The 18165-nt window shown below is 40.7% G+C and overlaps 1 protein-coding gene across 2 annotated transcripts; it reads right to left on the bottom strand.

Annotated features, from left to right (window-relative positions):
* Positions 1-5431: 5431 nt before the first annotated feature.
* On the bottom strand, positions 5432-16081 carry spn-A (RAD51 recombinase homolog spn-A). Of its 2 annotated transcripts, none has more exons than XM_080268856.1 (8): positions 16069-16081; positions 13399-13498; positions 12134-12349; positions 11628-11759; positions 9974-10182; positions 9121-9250; positions 8362-8483; positions 5432-6937 (listed from the first exon to the last, which is right to left on the bottom strand). In XM_080268856.1, exons 2-8 carry the CDS (start codon positions 13486-13488, stop codon positions 6814-6816), a joined length of 1023 nt encoding a protein of 340 aa, XP_080124982.1. In that variant the 5' UTR covers positions 13489-13498; positions 16069-16081; the 3' UTR covers positions 5432-6813. The 2 variants fall into 2 exon arrangements, with proteins under 2 accessions (XP_080124982.1, XP_080124981.1); XM_080268855.1 differs by having other exon boundaries at positions 16028-16076.
* Between the last annotated feature and the right edge of the window lie 2084 nt (positions 16082-18165).

The raw sequence follows: 18165 nt of genomic DNA, 5'->3' as shown, positions 1-18165 counted from the left end.
GTAAATTGAATGAGGAAAGAAGCCGGCTGAACAGGGGAATAACCCGACGGAATACGAGCCAACTGAATACGGAAGAGGCTGGTTGACTATGGAAAATCTGTTAAATACGGAAAAGCCGGCCGAGTAAGGAAGGACACCGGCTGGGTAAGGACGAAGCCGCCTAAATATGGGAAACCGGCTGATTATAGAATGCCGGGGGAATACAGAAAGCCGACTGAATGCGAAGTCCGGTAAATAAGGAAGCACGCTGAATAAGGAAGGAGGCTGAATATGGAAGCCAGCTCAATACGAAAAATGATGGAAAAGGAAGGATACGGTTCAACAATGACAAATAAATGATACTAACAACCAAAACATAAGGAATTACTCTCCACATTAACCAGTAAAGCCTCAAATCACCTCTTGGGGATGCAACCCAGGCGAGGCGTCACTTGGACCGCGGCCATTTCGAGACGACGCTTCATCCGCGGCACGCAGGTGCAAAGCACAATCCCCCCAAAACTCTACAAATGGTTAGCTTACAGCATGCAAATACTCCGTATATATCATGCAGAATATACCCAACAATAATCCAACTACAATACAGTCACAAACTATAAAATAATAGAGATCTCACCTGATCAGCGGATGAGCCCCTCGACCACACCCTACTCCTCTGGCGGCTGAGGAGTGACTACGTGGCAGGTAAGCACAGGTAGTGGGGTACGAAACCTTCGTGGTCTTTAACACACATTATATCACAATTTACCGATCTAAACTAATTTCCCATCAACAGTTAAGTGTTAGAATATGATTGTACAATTGATATTATATTATTCCAGCCGTTATTTAGCCCCCGCAACTGGAAATTCATCGTCTACTTGAGGTCGAGATGGTATATTCGTACGCAAAACTGAGGAGGAAAGGGGGGCCGGGGGGGAGGAGCAAGACAAAGGTTTAAAGGGAACTAGTTTTTCTTATTTTTATGGATGCCAGGTAGAAACTGCATGGTAGCTTCACAGAAACGTACTTTTCCTGATTTTACCCTAAAACTATCATTATTACTGTGAGTTAAGGATTAACATCGAAAAGCCACATATGTTGTTGACCCCACAGGTGGAGGGAGGAGGTTGGGTATGAAAGGTTAAAATACACAAGTTCCTTCTAAATTTCTGGTGGCTCCCAGGTCGAATACTGCTTTACAGAAACATACTGTACTAATTAAAAACCGACGCTGACAATTGTTAACCCGAGTTAGAGATTACCATGAAAAACCAAGTTATATATCCCGTAGGTTGAGGAGGAAGGTGGAGGTGAGAGGTGAGGGTTTGAAGGTTGCTAGACAAAATCGGAAAAGTAACTAGTTTCTTAATTATCATGAAATACAAGTCGAAAATTGACACAGTATTTCCACAGGAATATGCTAAAGGTAATTTGACGCAAAGTTTGTTATTAAATTGCTTTAGAGATTAATTAATTGGGAAAGGCTGACCGTTTAGAATTTTGCTTAAAGAAGGACGGCAACGGGGGAGGAAGGAGGTTAGGAGGCTACAACGCGGAAGGATACATTTTGCCTTTGAAAATTCCTTGTTATTCAAAATTCCAGTTGAAATAGGCCAAATTTGTGTAGAAACATGACTGAACTTACATTACAAACTGAACTAGGCATTATCATTCGGCGTTACGGATTAATTAACAGGAAGAACCGTATTTTGATGGGCGTTTCAGAGAAGGGAAGAGGAGGGGGGGTATGAGGTAGGGAAGATGGTTACCAGTCTAGAATCTAGATGGCGGAAGAATACATAATGCAAACCAAATCCCCTCATTATGGAAAATAACACATTCAAAGCAGCCATATCTCTGCAGACACATGACTGAACTCATACTTTATGTGGAATGGTCATTTTTACACAGTTCATGATAAACTGGCCCATAACAGCAGAGTTAGATACATGAACACAAGAAAATGGACGAGAATGGGGGTTAGGGTGGTGTCGTGTGCTAAAGGGAAAAGCGGGAATTGTTTCGTGTGCAAAAATGAATGTTGTATAGGAGTAGGTGGAGGTAGGCTGCCGTGTTTAAAAGCAGAGGTACGTTATAGCCCAAAATTCAGCTCAAACGTGAACCCAGTAGACTGCAGGCTGAAACTGTCCCCTTTCTTCGGTCCACCATCCTCCTTCCGGGGTAAAGAAGGGAGGTGAGGGACGTTAGTATAGCCGGGACTGAAGCAAAGGTTGTACGGTGCCACGACGTGAAGGCATCCCTATCCAGCATCTGTGCAGGGGGAAGGAAGGGTTTCGTGTGCAAAAACCTCTCTCACAACAACTTTCCTTCCATTTCGTTTTGCACACGACACAATTCTGTCATTTTGTAGCCACTTAGGGTCTAATTCTAAGTGGTTTGGGCGTAACACCTCTTCCTCTGCGAATTATTCTGCACGTTACACCTCAGTATCATCTTCAGAGTCACTGTTATAAACTATGTCGAAAACAATACGATATAAATACCTTACATTAGACTTTCAAGGCGTTGCATGTAAACTAATTCTCCACAGAAGAGGTGCTGCGAAGCCTCCTATAGTAGTAGTAGTAGTAGTAACGTAGCAGTACTTAATAAAATTGTTACGGCAGTACCAGTTGCAGAAGCAATAACAATTCCTTCACGTCAAGGACGTATTATATTTTATTCTGGCTATCTCTGACGATTTTCTTCAGCTTTCGATTTTTTTTTCTTTGTGGAGGTGGTGGTGTCAAATACATGAACCCCTTCACTACGAGGTGCCGCACTGGGACACCTTCATGTCCACGCACCGCTATGACCCGCTGATGGACCTGCCTGGTTGTACAAACGTCCCTCAACTGCTACAGCTTCTGCTACTCCTCCTGCTGTTACAACTACACCTACTACCTTCCCTGTTGTACGTCTCCCCCAAATGCTGCTGTTATTGTAATTGTAGCTGAGTTTCTGTTGGTAGTGGTGGTGGTGCAACTACTACTACTACTACCACTACTACATCTTTTTTAAGTTGAAATACGGTAATTTGTTTAGGGACAGTTCAAAGAAATACCTGTTGCTTTCCAAGAGGCGATTCAGTCACCATCGTCGTAAACCCTGCACAGTATTTCTTGTTAGTCCTGGTGAAACCTTTGATACACACCCTCGCCACGCCCATACCAACCCTGCTACAATGTCCATCTTTAACACAGGCACTCTCTGGTCAGCACAAATTTCCCTGACTTTTCCAGTAATTTTGACAAAATTCCAGGTATATTTTCATACTTTGCTAAGTAAATTTTCAAGTGTAATTTTACACTTTTTTTTAATGTGGCCTCCAACTACTCGAGTATATTTTTACATCTATAGTGGTTTACACATTAGTGTACTTCTTTAAATTCCAACATTACCCAAGAGTAAAACCTCTCCTTCCAGCCACACCAACAGGCCTTGTATCAGAGCCAAAACTGTAGAGATACTGATGAATAAAAATAAAGATATCCTTTACAGCAAAGAATACTTGATTGTTTCTAAAATGATACAAGGTTCCCACAATGATACAAGGCTTCCTCCACTTTTTTTTTTTTTTTTCATACTATTTAAATTTAAAAAAAGGCACAACATCAAACTTATGATACCGAGTATAAAAATCAAGATCTACCCCTTCTCTTGCAAACCATTATACTCATTATACTGATATACACCCTGCTGATACTTGTAGGTGACAAAACTGACTTTGTATATGACTAGTAAGTAATACTTTCTTGCAACAAAACTGACTCTTTGAAGACATAAGGTACAAAACTGACATTTTAAATAAGGAATACATTTGAGTAAATGATTTACTCATATGTCCCTGAAAGCAGGAAAAAAAAGATTACCAAAGAAGTGCAGAGAAACTTGAAGAGAACCAAACCAACCTACATTGAGATACTGGAAGGCATTTAGAATGGCCTCCATAATCTCAAATTACACCAGCTCTGGAGGCAAGGGGTGCCAAACCCTTTCAGCTTAACATCCTCTTTGTTCTGTCCTTTTTGAAATTTTTGATGGGTAACATGACTACAAGATTCAAAATTGATTAGTAAAAATCACCCTGATTTGTTCATTAATGAGGAGTGAAGCTGCCATAGCCATTCAGTTTACAATTAGGCTAATCTTCACTTGTACACATGGAACATAATAACAAAAAATGCACCTTAGCATAAACCTCAATTTTCACCAAAAATTTCCCAGACTTTCTCATGATATTTTTAAAAATTACAAAATTCCCTGACTTTTACCTGACTGGAATTTTTTTTTTTTAGTTTTCCAGAGGCAGTGGGAACCCTGTTAACAGGACGTACTCCCCTGTCCTGCCCCACCATTACTATCATTGCCGCCCAGTCTGCTCACTCCTCTCCACCCACAACCACCACTACTATTACTACTAACACCACTTCTACTACCACTACCAGAACTACTCTACTACTACTACCTCTACTACTATTACTTCTACCACTACTACTATCATTTCTACTACTACCACTCCTGCTACTACAACTACTTATAGGTTACTATCACTACTACTAAAAAAGCTACAACATTAGTCCACTTTTCCACCATTGCAGCGCTGAGGTACTGATGACCTTATGGAAGAGGATATTTACAGGCCCAAACGTTCAGAAATGGCAATGATTTGGTGGATGTGCAGTGCATCCCACAGTGCAAGGCCTGGGGAGGTCTGGGCTTACTATGGAAGAGTTGAGAGGTAGGATGGGACTGGAGTGTATTGGTGTTGTGATGAGGAGAGGTAGATTGAGATGGTTTAGGAGGAGGGATGGGACTAGAGTGTATTGGTGTTGTGATGAGGAGGGGTAGATGGAGGTGGTTTAGGAGGAGGGATGGGACTGGAGTGTACTGGTGTTGTGATGAGGAGGGGTAGATTGAGATAATTTGGGAATGTGGAGAGGATGGGGGATGACAGTTGGGTGCGGAAAGTGAGAAGTGTAAACATCATGGCAGCGACAAGCAGACCGAAAAAGACCTGGGACATGGCCACTGAATGTGACCTCAAGGATAAGGGACTGACCAGGGAGGCTGCCAGAGATCGAGCACCATAGACAGCTACCATTAGGTGACCAAGGTTGATGTGCACAACACAAATGGCTCAGAATTGGACCACTACCACAATCATAGGTCTCTCTCTCAGCTTATCTATCTATCTATCTATCACTCAGTTTCTTTTTGTCACTATGTACCAACTTCTCTCTCTCTCTCTCTCAGCTTATCTACCTATCTATCTATCACTCAGTTTCTTTTGATCACACTGTACCAACTTCTCTTCTCTTTCTCTCTCTCTCTGACTACACCACTACACACTACATCCAGTACATACCCAGCTGACCTGAAAGGGAAAGAAAAGGTTAAATACACTATACATTACTGATCCTTTATTTCTGTGATTCAGAAAAAGTTATAAAAAACTAGAAATGGCTAATGCAATGGAAAGAGCTACACAAACACATATTATTGGAAGACTTAGGTGTATATTTTGTATTTACTGGAGAGAGAGAGAGAGAGAGAGAGAGAGAGAATTAACTTATATTACACAGCATTTACATTACCCTAAGGTTAAATATATAAAGGCAGGTGTTGTGATAAAAGCACCCAAATGCACTGATGCCGGAAGAGTCAGTTTTCCTTACCCCATTTTTCCCATAAGCTCTGTACTCCAATATATATGTTTTCCCTGTGTTACTTTCCCCTCCGTTATACCAGTTTCCGCTATACTGCATTGACATATCCCCCACATATAACCGGACCTCCCTGTATACTATAAGAAATGTGTTGAAACTGTACGTCATTATATAAGAAATATATATATATATAGATTTATAGAAGCGTTAGGAGAAACACATTAAGGTGGTTTGGCCATGTGGAGAGGATGAAGAGTGAGAGACTGATGACGAGAGTGTGTGTGAGTGAGGTGGAGGGGGGGAGAGGGAGGGGGAGGCAAAGGATGCGATGGAGGGATGGAGTGGAAAGGTATATGAGAGAGGGGAGGGTGAGCTGGGGGAAGAGCAGTGAAATGGCATGTGACAGGGCAACATGGAGAGGATTGTTTGTAGCCACCCTTTACAGGATTAAGTCTTGACAATAGATAGATAGATAATTTTACTCCCATTACTACTAGACGCTCACTCAACTCACGCAGGTCTCTCTCCTGGCAATTTTAGGCCAAATGAAAGTGAAAACAGTAAGCTTGGGTACAGCACAATGCTCACTCCTGCACATCACCAATCCTGTGCCGAGCTGTTACAGGAGATTAACCCTACAATATGCTGCTAGTCACAAAGAAGTGCTGAGGAAAGGATGGATAAGCGCTATATGAGTTGAAGACCATTTTTGGCCTATTCAATTCTACACGCCATCATGTTCAACAATGCCTGACCATGGTCTCTGTCTTGGGTCAGCAGGGGGAGTATAAAGTGATGCTAGTCACAAAGAAGTGCTAATGGAAGGATGGAAAAGCACTACATGAGCTGAACATAATAATTTGGTGTTTTCAATCCTACATGTCACCAATGCTGTGTTAATAAGTGCCAACCATGGTCTCTCTCTTGGGTTAGCAGGCAGAAAAATGCTGCTAGTCACAAAGAAGTGCCAGTGGAAGAATGGATAAGGCACATATGAGCTGAACATAATATTCTGGCCTACTGAATCCTGCACATTACCAATGCCGTGTGCAAATATACCAAACATCGTCTCTGTCTTGAGTATAAAATGGTGTTAGTCACAAAGAAGTGCTAATGGAAGGATGGAGAGCCCTGTAGGAGTTGAACACAATATCTGGCCTACTCAGTCCTGCACGTCAGCAATGCCGTGTGCAAATATACCAAACATCGCCTCGGCCTCGGGTAAGCAGGGGGAGTCGTAGATCTTGCAGATGCGAGTCTCACCGCGACCCTTCCTTAGATACAGCCTGGGGATGGACAAGATCGGGCCGGTTAATGTCTTCCTTTAAAAATACATATTCTTATTCTTCTTTCCTTTCTTTCTCCTTTCTTGTATTTTTTTTCTTTCCTTTATATTCTTCTTTTTCTTTTCTTTCTTTCTCCTTTTCTGTATTTTTATTCTTTCCTCTTTCTTTTACTGTATCTTCTTTTTTGCACTTTCTTTTTTTCTTTCCTTTCTTTCTTTCTTTCTTCTTTTCTTTCCTTTTTTATTTAATGTACAGCATGGACCGTATTTGGAAGGAAAATTTTTGGTACTTGCTGTCTTTCACTAAATTGCAGCACATAACACAGCCTACTAAAAATCTCGGTTGGCCATTCTTCCCCCTTGTAGGCCAGGTGGTGACTTGTGTAATTTTGTCCTGTTATTTCCTAATGTCTCTTTATGAATTTGCTGGAGTTCTCTAAAACCACAGATAATCACTATAATACAGAAAACATATCAAGTACTATATGTAGTGTGAAAAATAGTCCTAGAATGGAAAGATGACTGCAGTAAGTTAGGCCATGTTCAGGGAGGCTGGCATCAAAAATTCCATCAGTGACAGTCACCGCCTGGCCTATGAGGGGGAAGGATTGCATTCCATAAGTGCATTGACAGGCCTGCTGGTGCACCAAGATTTGTCATTATTTGCAGCTAAATGGATCACAGAATATGTCTCTTGTCATAAAGACAGAATAAAAAGGAAAATTAGGGACACAGGCAGTAATCTTCCATTAAGGCAAAAAAGCTTGGGTAATGCTATCACTACTGCTACCAGTTTGAAAGTGGTGGTAGTGGCCCATAGGTGCTGCCAGCCATAACATAATGTAAATATGGATCTCATATGGTTTGCCACCAACACTTGTAAGTAGTAACATCAAACGATGGAAAATAATTTTAGTGAATTTTATGCATGTGTATGAAGCACAACCAATATATCATCCTGACAGACAATTATTTTTTACATCCACCATCAGTTGATGTACTAGGGCTGCTGATTAACAATTCCACCTCGGGGGTGTTTTTTGGCTGGATGTCCCACACACGGTATTCTGAGATATATGGAATTATTTTTATATAATATTCCACACCAAATAACAGACCAGCCCAAGTCCCTTCTCCCCACTCCTCTTCCCCTCTGTCTCACCCATCAGCTCATTACTCAGCTCCTGTAAGTCGTCAAGCTTCAGTTCTATCTTGGTGGGGTTATGCCTGACCTCTAAAGCAAAATAACACAATACAAAGTGAAAAAATGATCCCTTAAATACAGACAGGCTAACACTCTGGCTCCTATGACTCACTACCACCTGAGCTAATCTGTCCCACACACACTGGAACAAAAGAATGAGAGTTGTTCCAGCCACGAGGGAGTTGGTGGTGGCAGTATCGTCACTCTCCAGGGGTACTAACCTTGTCGTGGACGCATGTGCCATGATGTTACCCCCGATGGGCTTCTTAGGGTCGGTAGCAAACATGGCCGCCCCGTCAACCTGGGCCACCACCTGGTTTGTTATTACTACTGCAACGCCAAACTGGAAAAAATATTATACGTGAAAATGTAACATAATAATAAAAATAATAATAATAAACATAATAATAATCATCATCATCAGCATCATCACCATAATCATTACCAATACCATCACCATCATCATTACCATCATCAATACAATCATTGTCATTATCATCAACACAATCATCATCACCATCATCAATACAATCATTGTCATTATCATCAACACAATCATCACCATCATCATTACCATCATTATTGTCACCATCATTACCATCATCAGTACAATCATAATCATCATTATCATTATCACCATTATTACCATCACCATCATCATTACCATCATCATCATCTCTACCCTACCCTATTCTTCACTTCTTGAATTTATCACAAATAATCCCAAACCTTTTTCTTAACAACAACATCAAAAATAAATACAGTACCACAAACAAATAAAATAAACAAAACCAATAAAAGTGAAACATGAGATAAAAATAAAAATAAATATAAGTAAATATACATAAATAAATAAATAAATAGGAAATAAGAAAAAATAAGGTAAATAAATAAACAGGAAATAATAAAAAAAATAAATAAAAACAGGTAAATAAAAATATGCATACAAAATAAACAAAATATAATAAATCAATCGTCACCTCATCAGCCAGGCGTAACAACATGCGTAAGAAGCGGGCGAGGTGCAGCTGCCGGGCCGAGAGCTCCCCCCGGCCAGAATAGTCCGTGCGATACAGGGCCATGGCACTGTCAACGATGCACAGCGCGTACCTGCAACACGACAAAGAAAGGAGAGTAAATATATCATCATTATTATCATCATCAATGTTGTTTCTCACTCTCTCTACTGTCATTGTCATTGTTCATCATCATCATTGTTCTCTTTGTCATCGTCACTGTTGTTATCATCATCATCGTTGTCGTCTTTGTCATAACTGTTGTTGTCATCATCATCATCGTCATCACTGTTGTTACCATCATCATCAACACTGTCATTATAATCATCATCAACAATGTCATCGTTGTCATTGTCATCATCATTACCATTATTATTTTCTTGTACAAAAACAGAGGGGGAAAAAAATCATCATCACCAACGCATTCTCTGTCTCCCAGCATCATCAATACCTCTCTCTCTCTCAATTCTTTTAGAGTCTCTCTGTGTATGCAAGTCTCCCTTTCTCTCTCCCTCTCACTCTTTGGGTTTGTAAATTGGCTATGTACGTAACTGTCTGCCCGCTTATCTATCTATCTGACTATGTAACTGTCTGCCTATCCATCTAACTATCTGTCCATGTCACTGCCTTGCTATCTATCAATCTATTATCAATGCCTCACCTGGACTCTGCCGTCACTGCCACAGCCTGTATAAGTAACTGAGTCTGATGATCTGTCTATCCATCTATATACAGTAACTGCCTGCCTATCAATCTACCTACCTACCTACTTATCTGTCTATCTATCTATCTATCCATCCATCCATCTACGCCTCACCTGGACTCAGCCATCATTGCGGCCGCCTGTATCAGCAGCTGGGTCTGGTGGTCGGAATTATACGCTCTCGCATATGCCACATTGTCTAAAACATCGGATTCCTGCAGCCCCAGCCTCTGCGCCACCGCCACCAGCCTCTCGGGTCTAAACGTGCCCTCGGTGTCAATATACAGGCACTTCCCTTCCCCTCCACCCATCTCTAGGGGTAACTGAAAGGGAAATCAGAAAATACATGTGGTGATTTTGGTGTGAAATATGGGTACGATGATGATGATGATGATGATGATGACAGTGATGATGACTGACTGACTGATGATGATGACAACTAATGTGATGATGATGATGATGATGATAATAATGTGATGATAATGATGATGAACAATGATGAAAATATCAAACCACTTTCCTTCACCATCATCCATCTCCAACAGCAACTGCAAGGGTAATAATACAGTCATACTTTCATCACTCAACATTAAAAGCTGATGAGATACTTCCCACACATACCAAGTATGTACCATACATACCTATATGAAATGCCGCAATATTTCCTCTTAAGCAATCCTCATACTGAAGTGGGTCATGATATAGCCTACAGTTTCTATGGACTGGAAGCTAAATGAAGTACCAAAACCAGCTCATTACTTCACAACAGTTGCCGTAAGTAGTTGGGAAAGAGAAACGTAGGATGTAGCCTATAATGACTTTTGTAACCCTGTGTGAGTCTCAGACTCTGCAATACTGATTTGTATCATTCATAAAAAGGCTCCAACATGCTTGCATGTGTCAACCTTGGTCATCTAATGGCAGCTTTCCAACTGCTCAATCTCTGGCAGCCTCCTTACTCAGTCCCTCATCCCTGAGTTCACTTCCTATGACCTCTTTCCAGGTCATTTTTTTGGTCTGCTTCCCAAAACCCCAGCCACGACATTCACATTTCACACCTTCTGCACACAAGTGTCACCCTCCATCCTCTCCACATGCCCAAATCATCTTAATCTACCCCCTCCTCATCACAACATGAGTACACTGTGTAATATCATGTGCAGAATCAAATGGAAAGGAAGAGGTGTTGTTCTGTCCCCAGCCAACAGAATATGCTTCCAAGAGAGTGACTGTTGTTACTGAGTAGCCACTACAGGCAAGCAACTGCCCATGCAGGGCTGTCCCATTCAACGAATTTATGCTTTGTGGAAGACAGTTCTTCATCCCATAAAGGTGTAGGGATGAGTGTGGAGGTTTGGTTCACGGGTAATACCACATCTGCATCTCTTCACCCAGTTAACAGGGGCACCATAGCAGACTCCACATCACCCCATTACTTGATGACTGTGTTACCACCTAGAACCATAAACTGGTTTCCGGGGTTACAGGAAACCATCAGGCTTGTCACCCAGTGCACAGCCACCTAAAAAGTAGGTAGTGAGACAGATGAAAATAACGATAACGAAATAGAAGAAGATTTCTACAGAGAACTGCCAATCGTACTGGTAACTTCAACAGCCCATGGCAATCTGTGTTGATTATTACAGTATTATCATTATTATTATTATTATTATTATTGTTATTATTATTACAGCACTACACCAAGGAGTGGATGAACACAATGAGAGATAACACAGGATAAGAAATAACACTAAATAACCCAACCCACCTGACATGTGACGGCCAGGGTGTGACACAGCTGGGTCTTGCCTGTCCGGAACTCCCCAAACACCTCAGTGATGGAGCCGGTCTCAATGCCACCACCCAGCAGTTTATCCAGCTCCTTTGACCCTGTTGTTAGCTGGAAGGGGAGTGGGGGTGGTCAGTCATCATCATCATCATCACAACTACTATTATATACATGATCATCACCATTACTGTTATCATCATCATCATCACTCCCATCTCTATATCATCATAACCAACATGCTAGTCATTATCATCATCACAACTATATAGCCTACAGTACACTTAGGTTCATCACCACCACTTATCATCATTACAGTCATCAACACAAATACTACTATATTCATCATCATCACCAGTTATCATCATCAGCACCACTACCACCATCATCATCAGAACTACTTATCATCACCACCACCACCACCACAGTTATCATCATCATCACCTCCAACATCATCACCACCACCACCACCACCACCACCACCACACCTGCACCAAATCCGCCCGCTTCTGGTGAAATTCCGTGGCAGTGGTGAACCCCATGGGCACCATTTTTGTTGCTTCGGCCAGTATCTTGTCTGCCTTGGCCTCGCTGATGCCTTTGATCCCCAGCAGGGCCTTCTTGGGTGCAAACGCCACCGCCTCCACTGTGTAGTACCCGCCCTCCTCCAGCTTCTTGATGTCGGTGGCCGAGATACCATTTTGCTGGCGAAGAATGATAGGAAGCATTAGAAGAAACATACTGAGGTGGTTTGGCCATAGGGAGAGGATGGAGAGTGAGAGACTGACAAGGAGAGTGTATGTGAGTGAGGTGGAGGGAGGGGGGAGGCCAAGGATGAGATGAAGGGATGGAGTGGAGAGGTATATGAGAGAGGAGGGTGTGAGATGGGAGCAGGGCAGTGAAATGATGGGGGACTGGGTGACATGGAGGCAATTTGTTTGTGGCCACCCCTTACGGGATTAAGGCGTCTGGCAATAGATAGACAGATAGATTATTGTTATTATTACTACTACTACTACTACTACTATATGATGCATCTCTGCCAAGTTACTGTAGTCAGACCTGTAGGACGATAAACACACTCAGGAACTCAGATTGTAAAGCACCTCAATGATGACAAGTTACTATATTTAGAAGAGGGTCGTGCTAATCTCTTGGTGTCCGGTTGCTTTCTGACTCTAATAATAATGGGATGCAAGTGTAACCGGTGCTACTGTGTTACACTGAGTACATATAAAATAATCTTCTCAGCCTTACTCTGCACTTTTTGCAACAGGAAGCCAGTAGTTCAATTATCAAAACACACTGGCAACAGAAATCACTGCACCACACAACACCTATACAGTTACATACAATGAATTATCAAATATAGTACACTGCTACTACTACTTTATTATTATTATTATTATTATTATTGTTACTGTACTATTATTATTACTGTTGCTTTGTTGTTTTTCTTCTTATGATTATGGTGGCTGCAGTTATTATTACTGATAATGTTTCTGTGATTATTATTATTGTTACTATCATTATGGTATATCATAAACATCATCATCATAATTATTATCTTTATTATTAATTATTGTTAATATTACCGCTACTAATATTACCACAGTACTGTATCATCTCCATCACTAATAAAGTAGGGGAAAAAAATGGCTACCAGGTATTACACTTCCCTCATTACCTATGTACAAAGCCAATACCCTAGTTTTCCCCAATTAACAAAAACAACATAAAAACTCGCACCAACCTCCAGCGTGTGAATCAGCAATGGACCCACGGCACCCACATCGCCATCCACATCCTGCACCTCTCTCTCTCGCTCCTGCATCGCCGCCATCCTGACCCACCTGAGGGAACAAGGGAAAAAATAAAAACAGCAGAACCTCACTATACTGGATCAACTGGGGGGAAACCTGATCCGATAAAGAAAATAATCCGTTATATCCGATGGTCCCCCTGTGAGGTGGGACTTCAAGCACATGTTTGAATATAAATGAGTTCAGTGGCATATTCCAGTACTAAACATGTAAACTATACCCATTTGACACTAACTTGGCCCATAATTTTGCCATGTTGTGGTTTATTTCACATGCTTGTCATAGAACATCAGTCCCTTATCCCTGAGGTCACACTCTATGACCCTTCCCACACTAGGTGCCACTTGCAGTACAGAAAAATGTCAAAATCAAACAGATCAAACAAAAAACTATCAAGAAAAATAATTTGAACATAAAACCAGTGAGTGGACTTGAAAAATTTTTACACAATAAAATACTGTACTCATAAAAATACTAGAAAACAAATGTAGATAAATCAGGTCAATTGGTAAGATCCTTCTTGTCACGCATCTCTTACATGCTCAGGGAGATATTATATGGCTATATGATGAAAGAAAATGTAATTCTTAAGAAGACATAGGACCACTTCTATAAAAAAAAAAATATATACAGTATTAAAATTTCCCTGAACTGATTCAGTGACTTTGTCAAGGTGTACAGAAGTGCATTTTTGAGCATGAAGAGGATCCACCAAACAAACAAGGAAATATGATTATATGATGCTGGTTAGTTTAGGATAAGTTTGGTTGGGTCTGCAAGAAATGGGTTGGGTGAGGTAAGCTTTGGTCAGGATAAACAATGTTGGGTTAAGTTATGAAAATTTTGTTTAGGCGTGGACAAGCAGGCACTGACAAGGGTGATGGCGTCCTAAAATGAAGTATGTCTGTGTTCGTGCATCACAAGATGGCATCCGTCTGTCTTTGGCGCCATGAGGGATTGTAAATAAACATCTTTTTTTTTTTTTAACACTTTCCACCCATTTTAAAAGAAATAAAACACACTGAAATTTGAAAATGCAACCAGAAAATCCTCAAAGAATCCCATGAGGAGCTCAGGTAAAGAATAAAACAGAAGATAACTGAAAAATATGGTGATCCTTGTCTCCTTAAGGATTACTTGAGAAATATGTATAAAATAGCGCAAAGTTACTTCCTCCATCCGCACCATCCTAAATAACTTCCTGTCAAAGGTTTCAAACGACTCAGTTAATAATCTTCTTACGGTTTCCTCTATTTTTGCTGCTGTCTCCTTTCCATCATCTTTTTTTCATCCTGTGTGGGTTGATTTGATGTTGAACTGTCACAAACACATCCTTTATTATACATTACAATAATCCCATCTAATCCAACCTTGGGATTTCAGCATACAGATGATCCGGTATTATTTTACAAGTTGCCAATATGCGGTTCAGGGATATTACCATCATAAACCCATAATAAGATACCTAACTCTAAGGTAAGTATTCCGCTGCAGCAGGTTAGGTTTGGTCCAGAAAAATATACTGCACAACTTGGGGGGAGGGCAGTCAAATGGTGAGTGACAAAGCGACTTGGAGGCGTTTTGTCTGCAACCACCCTTTGCCAGATAGGGCGTCGGGCTATAGATCATTCATTCATTCATCCATTGCCAGACGCCATGTATCCCAAACGGGGTGGTCAAGGGCTTAGAGTTAATTGTTTTACAGGGAGGGGCTAGATGGGTAAATAGACAACTTAGGGGGTATATTGACAACTGTAAAAATTTACCAATGATCCATTATGACAAGCAGAAATAGTGGGTAGGAGAGAGAGAGAGAGAGAGAGAGAGGTTAGCATCTGATTCCTTTACCATCCCTCACATTTCGGGCTACACAGAACCCATCTCCAGAGAGTCTCAAGATGGGCTCTGTGTCAACCAAAATGTTAGAGAATATAACGAATTAAATCTCTAACGGATCACACTATATTTAGATGGCATTACTTTCCGATACACAATATCACCTAACACTCCTCCCTCACCAGACCATCCATTCCCCTTCACTCTTCATTGTATATCATGTGCAGGATTAGATAAGCTACATAAAATTAACCCACACAGGAGAAAAACAAGCTAGAACAAACACACACACACAATGAAAAGGAGCCTGTAAAGTGAATATGGTCCAAGGATTGTTTCTCTCTTTCAGATATTACCATACAGCATTCTTCTTACTTTAACACTGCCTTTATCCCTCCATCTTGAATACCGAGATGCATTATATGATTATGTTACGCCTAGAATATGATGCTAGTCAAGAAGAAATACCGTGGAAAAGATGTAGAGCCATAGTACTCCCTTTTCTGCCACTGAGGTACGTGACACAGCCAGCAAAAGGACGAAAATCTGGGACAAGGTAACATGAAAGAACTACAGCCATCATGTCCAATGTGTCAGAGGGCCGAGACTTTGCTTAGAATTTACGAACTTTGACAGATTTCAAAGTCGCCCCCTAGATTAAACTTGCCACCAACTCTTATCTACACTCTGGAACACGAAAAATAAGGTATTGAATCGTCTTACCGGATTAAATTGCTGTTAGAATAGGATACACTTCAAACTACCTTCGCGCCAAGTCAGCTGTTCCCATGTAAACAAACAAGCACGAATCCGTCTCAGTGGTCTTAATGCAAAAATAGAATTGAATTGAAATATTTATTGGTATACAAGGTTCGAAAATATACATGCAAGGTGCTCTTAGGGTATGTTAACTCTAATGCTAATATATTAACTGAAGGAAGTATGTCAAATTATTTTCTTTAATAACATAGACTGAAAACAAGTTCTTTCCCTTATATGACCCCTAAAATACTAGAAAAACATTGCTATTGCGTAAATTATCTGTTGGTAAAAATCTGAGTACAATACTTGGATAAATTCATAACAAATAACATCCCAAGTCAAAATCACCATTCACGACTTTTAAAAACAGGACCGCCGACTTAGCGCTGTATGTTTACACTTCCATTTAACAATAATTTCTAACGTCTGTCTACATGAAATCTAATGATAGCTTAGGCATTTTAACGATATTTGCGTTATTCTATAAGTTTTGATACCATAACTAGCGAATTTATGAAGGTTTTTGTATTCAGCGAGTTTCGTGCATCATGTTTAGCAGCATCCGTTACCTTGGCAACGCTGTCCCGACGTAAACAAAGATTCCTGACGCATGACGCTGGCACCCGCATACAGCCGAATAACCTTTATTTAACGTATAATAATGCTTAGACGAAACCCCACCAAGATAGAACTAAAGCTGGACGACTTACAGGAGCTAAGTAATAAGTTAAAAGGCGAGACAGAGGGGAAAAGAAGCGGGGAGAAGGGGAGCGAGGGGACGCCCAGCCTGGAAACACAGAAGTCTAGGAAGGAAATAATTGACGAGAGGATAGGATACAACCCAAGACCAAGGAGACCAAATTAATCACCTATAAGGCTTAAAACAGGTAATTACTGAGCGTGTTTCACTGTCTTTGCAATTCGTAGAAATGAGCAGGAAGACAGTCTACCTCTTACACTTGTTCTACAATTATAACTGACATGCTGCTAAAAAGAAAGAAAAAAAAGTTAGACATGGAACTAAACAGCAGCAAAAGGTAAACTGCTAGTTATAACAAACTTTCAAAATTCCACTGAAGATATTTCCGTATTTTCTTGCACGTTTTATCCATTTATCCATAACTATTGTACCGTTACCTGTGGCATGTATACAGTATTGTGGAATATACTAGGCCTGTAGCATTGGTTATCAATCACTTATGTATTTTTTAGGGTTTTTAAATTATTAGGTACATACACTAACAGCAAAATTGTAACACCAGTTAATCATTGTAAAGTTATTTATTATATGACACTAGTATCATTTCAAAGATGACAGTGATAGTATAATGGAACTCTAAAATTTTGTGGCTGAAATAGAGGGACATAATTCATTCTTGATGAAGATGGAAATACTGGTTCTAAAATGGGACTGGGGTTTGTATGATACAAGGGGTGTAGTAAGGATTTTATGGTATGCCATGAGGAGAGCTCTGTAGGGGGTCCAAGGGTGTTACTCCAGAAATAGCCTATAGGGTGGCCAGCCAGTGGCATGGCAGGTATACTTCAGGGGTGGCCAGTGTCGCCTCACTGGCAGCACCATTCATAACTGTATCATTAATCACATCATTTATAAAGACTCCAACATGCTTCCATGTGTTGGCCTTGGTCACCTGATGCTGGCTGTCCACACTGCATCTCTGGCAGCCATGCTATTCAGTCCCTTGTCCCTCAGGTCACACACTATGACCACTGTATTATGTTGTTATATTCATGGAACATATATTGAAAAATTATACAGTATTCCATTACATAGTTATGGTCTGTATAATTTTAATACAGGCATGGAAATGTTGAGTTCTATAATGAGCATCATTGTTTAGTTACCACATCATCCAACTGGTGCATTTCCCAAGCCTAATAAATCATTTGGGTTTGGCCAGTGTACTGTGAATAAAATATGTTTGCCGCAGCCTCAGTTGTTTGTCTTGTACGTGCACCTTTTTATGTGAAACTGTCATGTTTACTGAATTATTCAATATTTTCAGAGCATCACATCACCGAAGATGGTACCAGTGGAGACCCAGTCCAGCCTGGCCTACCAGATCCTGCTGTACGTC

Source organism: Coenobita brevimanus, chromosome 30 (genome assembly GCF_032717465.1).
Source record: "Coenobita brevimanus isolate Jiangsu-jjx chromosome 30, ASM3271746v2, whole genome shotgun sequence".
Taxonomy (NCBI): Eukaryota; Metazoa; Arthropoda; class Malacostraca; order Decapoda; family Coenobitidae; genus Coenobita; species Coenobita brevimanus.
The sequence above is the reverse complement of the archived record's forward strand: the minus strand, read 5'-3'. Positions and strand labels throughout refer to the sequence as shown.